This window comes from Aspergillus wentii, assembly GCF_001890725.1.
Source record: "Aspergillus wentii DTO 134E9 unplaced genomic scaffold ASPWEscaffold_3, whole genome shotgun sequence".
Classification (NCBI taxonomy): Eukaryota; Fungi; Ascomycota; class Eurotiomycetes; order Eurotiales; family Aspergillaceae; genus Aspergillus; species Aspergillus wentii.
In genome coordinates this window covers 737,455-751,440 of record NW_024467834.1, presented here as the reverse complement: position 1 = coordinate 751,440, position 13,986 = coordinate 737,455, and the positions used below count along the sequence as shown (strand labels likewise).

The following is a 13,986-nucleotide window of genomic DNA, read 5'->3' as shown; positions in this document are numbered from 1 at the left end:
GACAGGGTTCCATCCCCGGTAATGATGGATTACACTAGTGTTACGAGAATTGCTAGTAAATTACAGGATCCCCACAAACAGATGCAATCGGATAAGTCAAATGATTTCGGAATATTCAATATAGATATCATATGTTTATCTAGTATGGACTGCAGATTGAATACCTAATGGTCATTATCATATATCTGGAGATGTAGATGTAGAGATAGTTGAGATCTATCGATATGCGAATGTTACCAGGACCAAGGGATGAACCTGGGGAATAATACAGGATACAATACCGTACAAATACAAACACCAACGGCCATCCCAATTCAACATCTCCATCGATCCCGTCAACCAAAACCCGGTTAATCTACGGGAATCGGCATTATGCCGGCATCAGATAGAATCTCGCATCTTCCGTACTCTGTACTCTGTATACTGACTGCAGCTGTTGTGACTTGTGAGGTCCCTGCGCATGTTACATCAAGTCTGTGAGTCCCCCCGCATTTGATTGAGTCGGGATTCGACATGGCAATGCATGCAGTACATCACGATCACGCTGGACAGGACGACATGTGAGATGTGATGGTTTGTTTGTCTTTCAATGGTTTTGTATCATCACCTTACTCCAGCAAGGGTAAGACATCTCCTTCATAGCAAGGTTTGTCTCTAAAACGTCTGATAGTTACCAGTGCTCCTTGAGATGAAATCCAAGTCAATGTAATTTAACCACCAAGATCACAGATCGAAATCAACGTCATTCTCCACAGCCAACACCCTGGACTAGCAGGGGGCATTTATCCGGTGGAAGTTGCTACTTAGTGGTAATTTAAGCTGTCAACATCATGTACACTGGCGATATTCCACCCGATATACAAAAGAATCCAAAGCAAAGCCCGAGAGCAGATGAAAAGTGGAGTTCAAAGAAAGAGAAGCCTCCGTTTCTCTGCCAGGCCGATACTCCGCGATCTGATCATCCGTGATATTTCCCAATCGTCGTCCGGCTGTCTTGCCGATGCATCAAAGCCGGAAAAATATTTTGAGGAGCTGCTAGGATTGGCTGATACTGTTTGTAAACAGTTGAGGAAGACCATCGACTGTATACAGCATAGACACTGAACATCCCCGAAGATCAAACAGTTACGATCAACATTCCAGTCCGGCCACATGGCTGTCATTTCTGACAGGCATATAATATAACCTTCTTTTGATAATATCCAGGACACTTTCGCCTGAATTACCATCTCTTGCAAATAGTCACATTCAAACCAGACAGTCTGCCAAGTCCATCGCCTTGCATAAGCCATAATCCTCTTAATCTCGGCAAAAGGTCGACCGGAAATCCTCCGGACGCGAGGGGTGAAAACAGGCAAACAAAGTAATATCGGGCGAGAGATTAAACAGAGTAAAAACAACTCCGGTCAGACAATTACTGCCCGATGACTGATGGTGAATAATCCCGAGTTGAACTTGCGGAGTGCATCTGGAGGCGGGGCAAGACTGTGGGGTTGCGCTATTATTTCCTCAGAAGTTGATGGAGATGAGGATATTCAGCATACCTATTGCCATACTGGGTGTTCCCCCACGCTGTTCTTCCTTCTCCATATCCACTCTTGGCCGTCATACGATCCAATATGCTCGTTGCATCATGGCCATGCCGATACTCCGCCATACTATACTCCGGATGATCGTAAAATATTCCATTCTGAGAATATTCTCCCCACACGCCCTACACAATGCACTGTCTAGTATAGAAGAAACTTCAACCGTCAACTCCACACTTCTTGACTGTCGGTACAAACCGTCATTCCGTCTGCACGGCCCGATTCTGGCTTTTTGTATACATCAAGCCAAGTGATCGAGTCTTCCGATGTTTAGCCGTTGTGATTATTCCCTCATCTTGTATTCAGCCACATGTGGATGTATCGTCATGCTTGGCGAGGGTTAAAGTTGCCTTGATCATTCAACTTCTATTCTCTCCTATTACCACTACTGGACAATCTCTATTCTTGAAGATTCTTTGATTAAAGACTCCCCCAAGGAACAACTGCACTATCCACTGCTCCAGACTGACCTCAGAGGTAGATGGCTTATCTAATACTAACATCTTCCATCCCAGACATTTATATGCTGATCTCCCCTCGACTTATCCTCTACATATGCCGAACTACATCTAGATCGAATTGAACATCACAGTTGGGCTTTATTTCATGCAGATAAACAGTGTCATTGATCAACCATAGGTTGGTAGTGACTATGCTGATATTTGCTAACCGCGAACTACTAAGAATGGCCATCTTCTCATCAGATTGCATTGCTGTTCTGTGTCTCCTTGTCATTACTATACAAAATGTTGCTGTCAATGCCACTGCTATATCTGTGGCGGCATACTACATAGTATTAACTAAGCCATATAGCTAAGATACTAGGCGATGCTAGATTGTCGAAAGCATCAACTGCACTGATTTTGTCTATTTTCTCATACCTACGATATCAATTCAATTCTTTGAATGTTTATTCATTTACATCCTGTCTTCATGTACGGCCAACGGGCCAATAATCGCCCCGTTCGGCCTTCGGAGCCTTCGGAAATAACGGGCTTAACGAACGGGTTATATTCTGACAGCGCATTTTTCACTTCATGTCTTTTCAATTCGAACAGGCAACATAATATAATCTTGTATTTTACACCTCACTGCTGCTGAGATTGCTGAATTGTATATATTCTCGTGGAGTTGTTAAAATTGTGCATATCCCTTGAAAGTCGATACCAGCATACCACCGTGTTCCACAAATGCGCTCGTTCATAAGACGTCTATTCTGCTTTCGCCATCAAGCACAACGTGGCTCTGGATCTGCACGATCCAATTCATCTTCATCAAGACTCGCTATGGGTTCTTCGACTGCTGCTGCTCTTTATGCCATCACTGTTTCTGCATCGCCTGTGTCACCGGGCCCTGAGGATGCACATGCCAAGAGCCATCATGCGCAGAATGCATTCAAGAATCCATGGAGGTAAGGAATTGATTGCATCGAGGATAGATTGTTATGGGACTAATTGATCCATTCAGCTCGTGGCGAGAAATGAACATCTCGATTATTGGACATCTGATCTCGTAAGTCATATCTGACGTTTCATTCGGTGGCCAATTTCTAACACGCCCAAAGCCGTCGGATTAGAGGAGAAGCCAATATCCCAGACACAACGCCTCCCACTGTCCCTGTTCAAACACCAGAGTTTCTCCCCAGTCGAGAGACACCCGGTTTGCGAGCAACCTGGCTAGGCCATGCATGCTACTATGTTGAGTTTCCCGACGGCCTGCGTGTTCTCTTCGACCCAGTCTTTGAGGATCGTTGCTCCCCATTCTCCTGGATGGGTCCTAAGCGATACACAGAGATGCCTTGTAAAATCAAAGATATCCCCGCCATTGATGTGGTGGTGATCTCCCATAACCACTACGATCACTTGTCGTATCCAACCGTCAAGGAGATATCCGAAACCCATCCCAACTGCCACTTTTTCGCTCCGCTGGGAAACAAGGCCTGGTTCAGTAGCTCTGGAATTGGGAATATGACGGAATTGGACTGGTGGGATGAACGCGACATCACCCTCTCCCCATCCAAATCACCAGCAACAGAAGTCGAGGAAACCACACCCGATTCTGCATCGAAGCAGGCAGATATCAAAGCTCGCATCAGCTGTCTGCCATGCCAGCACACCAGCAACAGAGGCGTCTTTGACCGATCGAAAACGCTGTGGGCGTCATGGTCAATCGAATCCGGAGGCCGCAAGGTCTATTTCGCCGGGTACGCACTGAAAACCTGATATCATTAACCACATATCAGTCCAGCCCAGCTAACACTCAACCAGAGACACGGGGTATAGAGCCGTACCCGACCTCCCAAAGGGCACCGACGACCACGCCCCCGAATACGACTTCCCCTCCTGCCCGGCTTTCAAACAAGTAGGCGACTTCCGCGGGCCCTTCGACCTAGGCCTCATCCCCATCGGCGCCTATCTACCGCGATGGATAATGAGTCCCATGCACGCCGATCCGCACGATGCTGTGCAGATCTTCCAGGACACGAAATGCAAAAAGGCCCTGGCAATGCACTGGGGCACGTGGGTGCTGACAGAGGAAGACGTCCTCGAACCGCCCAAGAAGCTCAAGGAGGCGCTGAAGAAGCACGATATCCCCGAGACCGGGGTGTTTGATACTTGCGATATCGGAGAGAGTCGCGAGTTTTGATTCACTTGTGCTTGTCTGTCTGTTTGTCTACTTTTGGATAATCATATCGGTACTTAGTATAATACGTTGGGAAAGGTGTCTGTCGGGTATATAACGATTTTTGGATATGAGATTCTAGATAATAATAATTGTTTTACATAAGCCCCATACCTCTTAAATATTGGATGTTTGATCAAATATATTCGGTATTCAACCTATAAAGGGAGAGGAAGAGTGGATGTTTGTGAAGCTCACCTTTATTAACTCCCTTGTTTGGAAAAGCTCCTGTGTATAAAATAATAACCACCATTTTCAAATTATATGTAAAAAGCACAGAGTAATACAAAGATATATAGAACAAATAATATAAAGAAGTAAATCTAGTTCACTTGAAGGGATATAAGCTAGAAAGTGCAGAAAGTTGATCCCCATCACTTTTTTCCTATACAAAACCGATATACTCTTAACCCTCATACCCAGGACCCGCTTAGCCAGCCAGATTATTTTGCACGACTAATACACTCACTCACTTACCTGGATAGACAGTTGGGAAAAGAAAAAAAATAATCAGTACTCCCACTTTTTTACAAACCCCTGAAGGCCACGAAACACAAGAAAAAAAAACTACACCTCCACCTCAAAGGCAGATAACCTCCTATACCGGTAAGTCCAGCACAGACACATGCCAAAAGAACGTCCCTGCTCAAAACAATAATAACAAAAGCAAAAGCCAGCAGGGGCTCCCCCACCTGTCGCCCTGTCTTGGACGCGGTCGACAGGTTGCAAATCTGCGAGAGAAGAAGACAGGATAAGACAAGACAAGACAGAACAGAGAAAAAATGTACTCTTACTCCTACTATCCACCATCCCTCCTCACCCTCCTGTTAAACCAGGAGCCTAGTTCGAGTGCGAGTTACGGAGAGACGAGCCACTGGGATATTAGCAGCAGCTCGAATGGCGATAACAATATCAGCAGTAGCAGCAGTTCGAATTCGTGGAGAAGTCAGCCGTGGGGGAATATTGGGAAGGAAGAGATCGGCATTGACGATAATGTTGATGATGCTGGCGCTGGTGAAGCTGGTGAAGATGGCGATGATGAAAAGGACAGCGACAGCGACAGTGACGAATCATCCATGCAAGATGAAGTCGAAGTCATCTATGAACTTGACGCAGCAGCCATGGCTGAACTCCCGCTTCATCTTCAGAGTAACATGCGAGAGCTGCAGATTGAGCGTCTGAGACGGCATCAGGATGCGGGTTTAGCGATCCAGCATGGCGAGGACTTTTTCATGGGGTTCTACGCTGAGTTGTGGTATCGGGATAGGATTGCTCGGTTAGTGATTGAGGATGAGAATAGTTGGCGACTTTACAACGATTCGACTGTGGATGAAGATGGAGAGGGACAGGATGAAGAGTCGCAGCATGAAGAGATGCAGGATGCACAGTCTCAAAATGACGAACTGCAGCAGGAAGAGGCACAGAATGAAGAGATGCCGGATGAAGAGTCGCAGCATGAAGAACCGCAGTACGACGAACTGCAGTACGACGAACCGAAGCATGAAGAGTTGCAGTACGAAGAAACAGAAGAGAAAGAGAAAAAGGACCATTACGATAACGATAATGATGACGAAGAAAGCGAGACCGGAAGTGTGCTTCACCATCGACACAGTGACAGTTCCTTGCCGGCAAAGGAGGAATGGGGCATGGGAGTGGGCATGGGAATAGGACTGGGAATTGAAATGGGCGATGGCTATCCTGTTCCTGCTCATGGACGAAACCATACGATCTCGACCCCTCTTTTCACTCACTACGAAGAACCAGACACACGCCAGACTGAGCTATACCTACCAGACCCGTTCGTGGGCTCCAGTACCTCGATGCACCCCAATGAAGATGGGCGGATGTTTAAAAAACATTCTGTCCTCGACAGTATGCGAGTTCGGGTGCGAAAGAAGCTTTACCGGATGAGCCAGATGTTCAAGAAGTGGTAAACAGTCTCAGATCGAGACGGTTATCAATGATGGATGAGATTTTGATACGGCTTGGGATTGGAGTATTGGCGCAAGTGAAGTCGGAAGAAGGAAATGGAAAGGGTTAGCATACGCGGTTGCGTTGGATCTTGAACGATGCTTGGGCCATATTGAATTAATGGAGGCATTAGCCATAAAGCGAATAGATAATCTGAAATACAGCCATACAATAATGAAATGAAACCGAATTGCCTCGTCTGAAGTTATCCCAAACTCACAAATACTGTTTGGCTGGTTTGCCTGACAGCTCAGGGGGGATATCGCGCTAGTCCTAACACAGATTAGCGCCTCTGAGCTTCTGGCCGCAATCCCACTTCGAGGTTCACTGGAAAATTAATGGCGATGCGGGCAAAGAGAACACCACTCCACGTCTTCTAACTCACGAGCCCCGTTGTCTGAATCCTTTTCTTTGAGCCAAAGGAACTCCCTGGGACGTGTTGAAGCCGTTTTAAATTCTTTTTTTCGAAACAAATCCACAGACCACCGCCAATATGCAGGCACCGGTGGTGGTAATGAGTAAGTCATGCCGTTGGGGATCGTCTGGGCTTTCAATCTTGGGATTATTCTAATCCGTTCATCCAGACACCAATGCTGGTGATAGACAGGTTGGTCGGAAAGCACAGCTCTCGAACATCGCCGCTTCTAAGACGTACGTGGACTTTCACTACCTCTTTCCCCCGCTTCGTGTCTAACATATAAAACACCAATAGTGTTGCGGACATCATCCGATCATGTCTCGGTCCCAAGGCCATGTTGAAGATGCTTCTCGACCCGATGGGCGGTATTGTGTTGACCAACGATGGACATGCTATTCTGAGAGAGATTGAGGTGTCGCACCCCGCGGCAAAGAGCATGATTGAGCTCAGCCGCACTCAGGATGAGGAGGTCGGAGATGGAACTACGACTGTTATTATCCTTGGTAATTCTTTCTCTGTCTTTTTAAAACATCCTTTCAGGTCTGTATGATGCTGACCTTGACAGCCGGTGAAATGCTTGCTCAGGCTCTCCCCCAACTCGAACGCAACATCCACCCTGTCGTTATTATCTCGGCCTTTAAGCGTGCTCTCGCTGACGCACTTGCCATCGTGGAGGAGGTTTCGGTACCCGTCGACATCAATGATGACAAGGCCATGTACACCCTTATTCATTCTTCCATTGGAACCAAATTCGTGTCGAGATGGTCGGAACTTATGTGCAGCTTGGCATTGAAGGCCGTCCGAACGGTTTCCTTCGACGCCGGTGGTGGAAAGCAAGAGGTTGACATTAAGCGCTACGCTCGTATTGAGAAGATTCCTGGTGGACAGATCGAGGACAGCGAGGTTATCGACGGTGTCATGGTCAACAAGGATATCACCCACCCCAAGATGCGGAGGAGAATAGAAAACCCCCGAATTCTCTTGCTTGACTGCCCGTTGGAGTACAAGAAGGGAGAGTCCCAAACGAACATTGAGATTACCAAGGAGGATGACTGGAACCGGATTCTGCAGATTGAGGAGGAGCAAGTGAAGCACATGTGTGATGCTATTTTGGCTGTCAAGCCCGACGTTGTCATCACCGAGAAGGGTGTTTCCGGTAAGGGACCCGTCTAACCCTGCGGTCAATATTGTCTGACCTTTACTTTCTAGACCTTGCACAGCACTTCTTTATGAAGGCCAACATTACAGCTCTTCGCCGTGTGAGAAAGACCGACAACAACCGTATTGCCAGAGCCACCGGCGCAACCATTGTCAACCGTGTCGACGACATCCAGGAATCCGACGTCGGAACACAGTGTGGACTTTTCGAGATTGAGAAGATCGGTGATGAATATTTCACTTTCATGAGAAAATGCAAGACTCCCAAGGCTTGCACCATTCTCCTGCGCGGTCCTTCCAAGGACATCCTGAACGAGATCGACCGAAACTTGCAGGACGCCATGTCCGTTGCCAGAAACGTCATCTTCCACCCCCGACTGTCCCCCGGTGGTGGTGCCATTGAAATGGCCGTTTCCGTCAAATTGGGCGAGCTCGCCAAGTCCATCGAGGGTGTTCAACAGTGGCCCTACAAGGCCGTGGCTGATGCCATGGAGGTTATTCCCCGTACATTGGCCCAGAACGCTGGTGCTAGCCCCATCCGTGTCCTTACCCGCATGAGGGCCAAGCACGTTGAGGGCCAGACCACCTGGGGTCTCGACGGTGACTCGGGTGCTTTGGTTGACATGAAGGAGTACGGCGTCTGGGAGCCTGAAGCTGTCAAGCTCCAGAGTATTAAGACAGCTGTCGAGGTAAGTCTTACCAAATTCCCTGACTTGAGATATATCCCAACTAATGAAATCTTCAGTCGGCTTGCCTACTCCTCCGTGTGGATGATATCTGCAGCGGCAAGACCGCGCAGCAGGCTGGCGCTGGTGTTGGCGGTGGAGATGAATAAAGGACGAGGCCAATGGAATAAAAACGCGTACATAATGCTACATGATTACCTCTTGAGTTTGTATGAATATCCTAGACTAAAAATTACATGGGTATCTTCAAATCGCACACCTGGAACGGCCCACTGTACTTGACTTCGATCCAAAACCGTAGACTCAGTCATCGTGGATGATGACTCCAACCTCCTCGGCCGGTGCTGGCCCATCTTCCTGGCCCTGATCCTCGTCTGTTTTCTGGCCAGGAAACCTGAGCGCTGGAGCTGGTTTTCTGGCCTCCACCTTGTCCGTTTCTTGCCCATTGCCCGAAGCATTCTTGTTATTTTTCTTCTTCGCCGCATTTCTCTTCTCCCTCTTCTTCCGATTCTTCTCCGTCTTCTCTTCATCCTTTCGCTTCGCTTCTTCCCTCTCCTTATCCCAATCCTTATCTTCCTTCTCCTTATCAACCTCACTCTGCATCATCCGTAGTCGCTCATACTCTCTCCTCCGACTCGCCTTGTAGACATGGAACTCGCCCGACCCAGCACCCGCCGAAGAACCCTGCACATTGGCGACGATTTCCGGCGGCGCAGCCAACGACGCCACAGAGCGTGGCTTCGCAGTGTCGGGCAGTTTGATTTCCTTTGATGGGTCTTTGAACAGGGAGTCGATTTGCGTTGCTTGTTCCGAGTGCGGCGTGATTGCGCGGCGCTTGACGGGTCTTTTGCTGCGCGGGTCTGCGCTTGTAGGGATTGACTCGGGGCCCGGTTCGGACATTGTTGCGATTTGAACTCTATGTGTGTATGTATTTTTTGGAAGGGGGGGCAAGCGGCGATGGTTATGGCGTTGCGTTGACAGTGGGTGGGATGGGAAAAGCGAATCGTTCTGACGTAACTTCTTCCTCTCTCAGTTATCCCTTCTGATTGATGGCGACTTTTTTTGCGCAGAATGACGTTTATCGCGTCCAACGCGTCAAGAAAAGGAAATATAATGCTAAAAGCGTTGACTGCTGAGGGAGAAAAAGCAGGTTCCGTCCGAAGGACGTGTGTTCTATGGAAGAAGCGAAGATTGTTCTCTGAGCAGATTTTCGGATAAATTCTAAGCGGTGAGGTTCTGGCCGGCCATCGATCGTTGATCCCCTCAGTCCCAGCATCGATCCCCCTCCATCCCAAGGATTATTCCAGGTTGATTAATTGTTCTGCTGAATATGAGATGGTTATCAGCTTGAAGGTGCTTTCACGCACTTGAGATTGTAAAAAAGACGAGTGAGAGCCAGATTCTGAGCTCAGATCTGTAGGGAAGCCCATCATCGGCACATGTGACAGTGACACCACTGGCATATCGCAGTTGTTTGTTGCTGTTCAATTCACTTGCCGCTTCTTTTGTTCACATTTTCTTTTCTTTGATATATATTCGCGTTAATACTGAGTCTATGCTGTTTCAATTAATTATTTTGTCTCTCTGTGTTCTTTGTCCCCGTATCTCTACCCCGCAGAGCTATCGCAATGGACTCGATCCAAGCGGGAGATAGCAATAGCAGAAAGGTCAGTCTTGGGATTGCAGTCTATCATCGCGAGAATCAAATCTGAAATTCCATCCAGTTCGATCTCGATGATGCTTGTCGTCTCAAATCAGATCCATCGTTGGTTGGATTCGTCACTGTGAGTACTTGGTGATGGCATACTATAGCGTTATCGCGTGCTAACTTGAGTGTCACAGAGAACATATTACGATGTAACACTCCCGTGCCGCTGGCCTGGTTCATTTCTTCAATCGAATCAACTAACTTAGTTGAAGGCTGATACACATGGACCACTGAATCATCTCCTGGTTCTCTCCTACTCTTCTGTGCCCCAGCACGAGCTGACTGAATTCCTGGAAACCGGCGCGGTATGCTCTTGCCATGGATGGGAATGGTTTGAATCCACGCGCTGATTCTTGTGCTATCTTATAGCCATCGAAAGGGTACGTCTTTGTCAGCTTCGCGGAGCCCTCGCAAGGGTCATCACTTATACATGAAGACGATCTTGACCTTGTCAATCGGCCTATGCCGTTAGGTCAAATCGTGAAACGAGGCTCAAGAGATACTATCAGTGGCACGGTAATCAGCACATCTAGGAAATGCGATATCGAACCGGTTGCTTATCGGACACTCGATCCAACGACGGGAGACTATGGCCCTTTACAATTCACGGAGAAAGCCGTGCAGTCTGACTTTGAAGCGGATAAGACGGATGATTTGGAATCTCGGATACTGCGTGATATTCCCCTGTCAGAGCTTCAGCATTACGAACCATTCAACGAAGGGGATTATATAGTCTACCGGCAGAAAGTAGGGGTGATCCAAAACATTGACCGTGATGTGGTTCTACTTCTTCAGAATCAAACGGCCGTGTCTCCGTTGAACCCTTCAGCCCTTGAGATCCCGCTCGATATTGGATCAAAACCTATAGTTTCATTACCTAGCCTTCCAGATACAGTGAAATTGAAACCCTTGGGCAATGGGGAGTCTGTCTGGACGACGGAACCTCAGCTTCTATACCCGGGCCAATACGCATTCACAACATCCAGAAATCTGAGAAGTGGGTACTGGATTTCTGGTGCTTACTCAGGGCTGGAACGACCGGAAGGTCATGTCATAGCCACACCAGCTATGGATATACATGTTGATTGGCTGTGTCCCAATGTTTTCTCAGTGGGGGGCTCTTGTGAGGGGCCCAGTAAAGAAGTGATAAGGGCATCTACACTGGAGGGACACGCTGTAAAATGCGACTTTGGCAAGTTGCCCTCTGGTCACTTCAAAGAACAAACCGTCAAGTCCGATATATGGCTTAGTATTGGAGATAGAGTTCGCTTCCGAGATCCAATAGACGCCGCTGCTAAATACTCGCAATATCAGCCTATCCCAAGTGACCAATCATTGGGGTACGATCTGAATGTATTTCGGATCATATCATCCAAGACAGAAGTCACCATTCAATGGCAGGATCTCAGTATCACGACGGAAGATGCCACAGCTGTGCATAGAGCTACAGAAACAGAAGCCGAAGTTTGGCCGGGAAATCTCGTCGTTTTGAGAGAGGCGGTCGAGAAAGTTCATGCGCATATGGACGGCGGTTACGAAACACTTCGTCCAAAGAAAATTGGCGTTGTACAGATTGTTGATAGCCGGGAGAGAATAGCATCAGTCCGCTGGTACAAGGATCCAGATGTCGAGCTGCTTCACGAGGGGAATATGCTAAGGGCTTCTTCGGTCCTGGGAGAACTTGGTGATATAACCACAGATGTCTCCTTGTATGAATTGAGTTCCTATCCCAGCCTGAGCAGGTCCCTCGATAACCTGGTACTTCTGGTCCCGGATAAGGTCCACCAGTCATTGGTACCGTCAGGTGCTACTAACGTACCGCCAATGGCTCTGGGAACCGGTCTACACAGTTTTCTGGGTCCTATCGCATTCTCCCAGGCTTGCATGTATCTCGAAGACATAAAGGAAGTGATAGTGACTATGGACTGGTTCAAAAATACAACCGAAGTTGATTCGTCTTCCCTGCCTCCACGCTTCAGTTTCCATCGCGATGAACACGGTCTCAAAACGCCTGTCGATTTCATCGGCCGGATAATCGCAATTGGTACTGACGGTACCATTATTGTTCGACTTGCGGGAGCTGATAACTGCCGCGATATTCGTGTGCCCAGGGAGAAAATTCTTATGGTGATTGATGATGAGAGTGCAGCTCCAATTCCACCTTTTTCAACAGTTTCAACCCTTTCGAATTTGCAATCTGCAATATCTGCACTTTTGAGATTGGACGAATCATCCGCACAAATCTACACGGCCCTCGAGCAGCTTAGTGATGAAACATTTGAATACGATGGGGGCGAACGTCTTGACGACGACAGTGGTGACTACCTATGGATGACAGAAGACGAATCCGACGACCGTGATGAAGAAGGGGATTTGAATGTTGAACAGATTGAAACCGACGATGATAGTGATGGACTTGTATCTAAAGTCGCAGAAATCAGTGCTGCTGAAAAGTCCGATTCTGAAGAAGAGGATTCTCATATCAAGCACGAAATCACGGAATCGCTTAGTCTCTCGTCTAGCCAGGCAGAGTCTTGTCCCGCAAGCTTTTATGTGCTAGAGAGCCCTCCTCCATCTGATCATAACTTTCTTTCAAAATCCATGCTAGAGGCTTCTGGGCCTCGGCTCAAACGGATTCGCAAAGAGTATGATATTCTCAAGTCCTCGTTGCCTCCCGGGATCTTCGTTCGGACATGGGAGTCTAGGATCGACCTGATGCGAGCCTTGATCATTGGACCTCAGGGAACGCCATACGAGTATGCACCCTTTGTGATTGATTTCCATCTGCAAGATGACTTTCCCAACTCACCACCGGCATCCTTTTTCCACTCGTGGGCCAATGGATCGGGGATGATCAATCCTAATCTGTATGAGGACGGTAAAATCTGCCTCAGCATCCTCGGGACGTGGCCCACCAAGAACCCAGATGAGAGGTGGTCTCCTTTCAAATCTACTATCCTTCAGGTCTTGGTTTCCATCATGGGGTTGGTGCTGGTGAAAACGCCATTCTACAGTAAGCTGGTTCTAGATATCAAAGGTTATCCCGATTGCTGATCAAAATAGACGAAGCTGGATATGAAGTACTCGCGGCCGAAGACAAAAACCGGGTTGAGTCTGCTCAATATACGGAAAAGGCATTTTTGATGACACGAACTTTCATCAAGCATGCCCTCGAAAACCCCGTTGCAGGGTTCGAAGATATTCTAACCTGGAATTACCTCCCAGATCTTACGCATAATTACAATAGCTCCAATCGCCCTCGATTACTGCAAAAGGCTATAGATGAAGCCCTGACGATGATTGAGCATCACAATAATACCTCTAGGAGCCAGGAGCTCGACGAGCATACCGTGGCGTCGCCATTCGTTCGCCGTCTTAGTCTGGGGGCAGTTGTAATGCTTCGAAAGCATATAACTGCTCTTGAGAAGATTGTATCAGACCTCATTCCTGGGTCTGCGCCTGAATGATCATTCGGGTGTTGTTGATACTTTGCTTATAGTACTTAGTCTTAATTTGTAGTTACGGATCTTTGATTGCATTCGATGCTTATAACACGGTCGAAATAGTTTAATATGAATGTGAAACCATTTAAATTAATTCATCAATCCATCACCAATACCTGATTAATATCACAAGCCATAACAATGCAGTACTTTTGGCCTCGAATGCGACAGGGATTGCTGGTGTTGGAGGGATCAAACCACCACAAAAAAACAGTTAAAACAACAGGAATTTTAGAGAAAAAAAGGCCAAAACCTCATATACAGAAATTCC

At 47.5% G+C, this 13,986-nt stretch overlaps 5 protein-coding genes across 5 annotated transcripts; 4 read left to right on the top strand and 1 right to left on the bottom strand.

Moving 5' to 3' along the window:
* Positions 1-2,648: 2,648 nt before the first annotated feature.
* ASPWEDRAFT_38187 (putative Zn-dependent hydrolase/oxidoreductase family protein) lies at positions 2,649-4,396 on the top strand. Its single transcript, XM_040834841.1, has 4 exons — positions 2,649-3,000; positions 3,057-3,101; positions 3,154-3,792; positions 3,857-4,396. The coding sequence occupies exons 1-4, from the start codon at positions 2,780-2,782 to the stop codon at positions 4,233-4,235; spliced, it is 1,284 nt and encodes a 427-aa protein (XP_040690260.1). The 5' UTR covers positions 2,649-2,779; the 3' UTR covers positions 4,236-4,396.
* Positions 4,397-4,618: 222 nt separating this feature from the next.
* On the top strand, positions 4,619-6,432 carry ASPWEDRAFT_66961 (uncharacterized protein). The gene has a single exon (XM_040838873.1). The coding sequence runs from the start codon at positions 5,054-5,056 to the stop codon at positions 6,203-6,205; it is 1,152 nt and encodes a 383-aa protein (XP_040690259.1). The 5' UTR covers positions 4,619-5,053; the 3' UTR covers positions 6,206-6,432.
* A 303-nt stretch (positions 6,433-6,735) lies between these two features.
* On the top strand, positions 6,736-8,653 carry ASPWEDRAFT_107422 (chaperonin-containing T-complex subunit CCT3; the record flags this gene model as incomplete). The annotated part of the gene is made up of 6 exons (XM_040827890.1): positions 6,736-6,760; positions 6,827-6,893; positions 6,955-7,163; positions 7,226-7,816; positions 7,870-8,507; positions 8,564-8,653. 6 exons carry the CDS (start codon positions 6,736-6,738, stop codon positions 8,651-8,653), a joined length of 1,620 nt encoding a protein of 539 aa, XP_040690258.1.
* Positions 8,654-8,807: 154 nt separating this feature from the next.
* On the bottom strand, positions 8,808-9,404 carry ASPWEDRAFT_50040 (PRKRIP1 family protein; the record flags this gene model as incomplete). The annotated part of the gene is made up of 1 exon (XM_040837368.1): positions 8,808-9,404. One exon carries the CDS (start codon positions 9,402-9,404, stop codon positions 8,808-8,810), a length of 597 nt encoding a protein of 198 aa, XP_040690257.1.
* Positions 9,405-10,132: 728 nt separating this feature from the next.
* ASPWEDRAFT_170092 (ubiquitin-conjugating enzyme E2) lies at positions 10,133-13,679 on the top strand (the record flags this gene model as incomplete). The annotated part of the gene is made up of 6 exons (XM_040830564.1): positions 10,133-10,171; positions 10,229-10,288; positions 10,347-10,361; positions 10,425-10,517; positions 10,582-13,225; positions 13,276-13,679. 6 exons carry the CDS (start codon positions 10,133-10,135, stop codon positions 13,677-13,679), a joined length of 3,255 nt encoding a protein of 1,084 aa, XP_040690256.1.
* Between the last annotated feature and the right edge of the window lie 307 nt (positions 13,680-13,986).

Coding starts and splice junctions, on each gene's coding strand:
- ASPWEDRAFT_38187 (XM_040834841.1), top strand. CDS start 2,780: ATGCGCTCGTTCATAAGACGTCTATTCTGCTTTCGCCATCAAGCACAA. Junction 3,001..3,056: donor GCATTCAAGAATCCATGGAG/GTAAGGAATTGA, acceptor TGATCCATTCAG/CTCGTGGCGAGAAATGAACA. Junction 3,102..3,153: donor ATTATTGGACATCTGATCTC/GTAAGTCATATC, acceptor ACACGCCCAAAG/CCGTCGGATTAGAGGAGAAG.
- ASPWEDRAFT_66961 (XM_040838873.1), top strand. CDS start 5,054: ATGTACTCTTACTCCTACTATCCACCATCCCTCCTCACCCTCCTGTTA.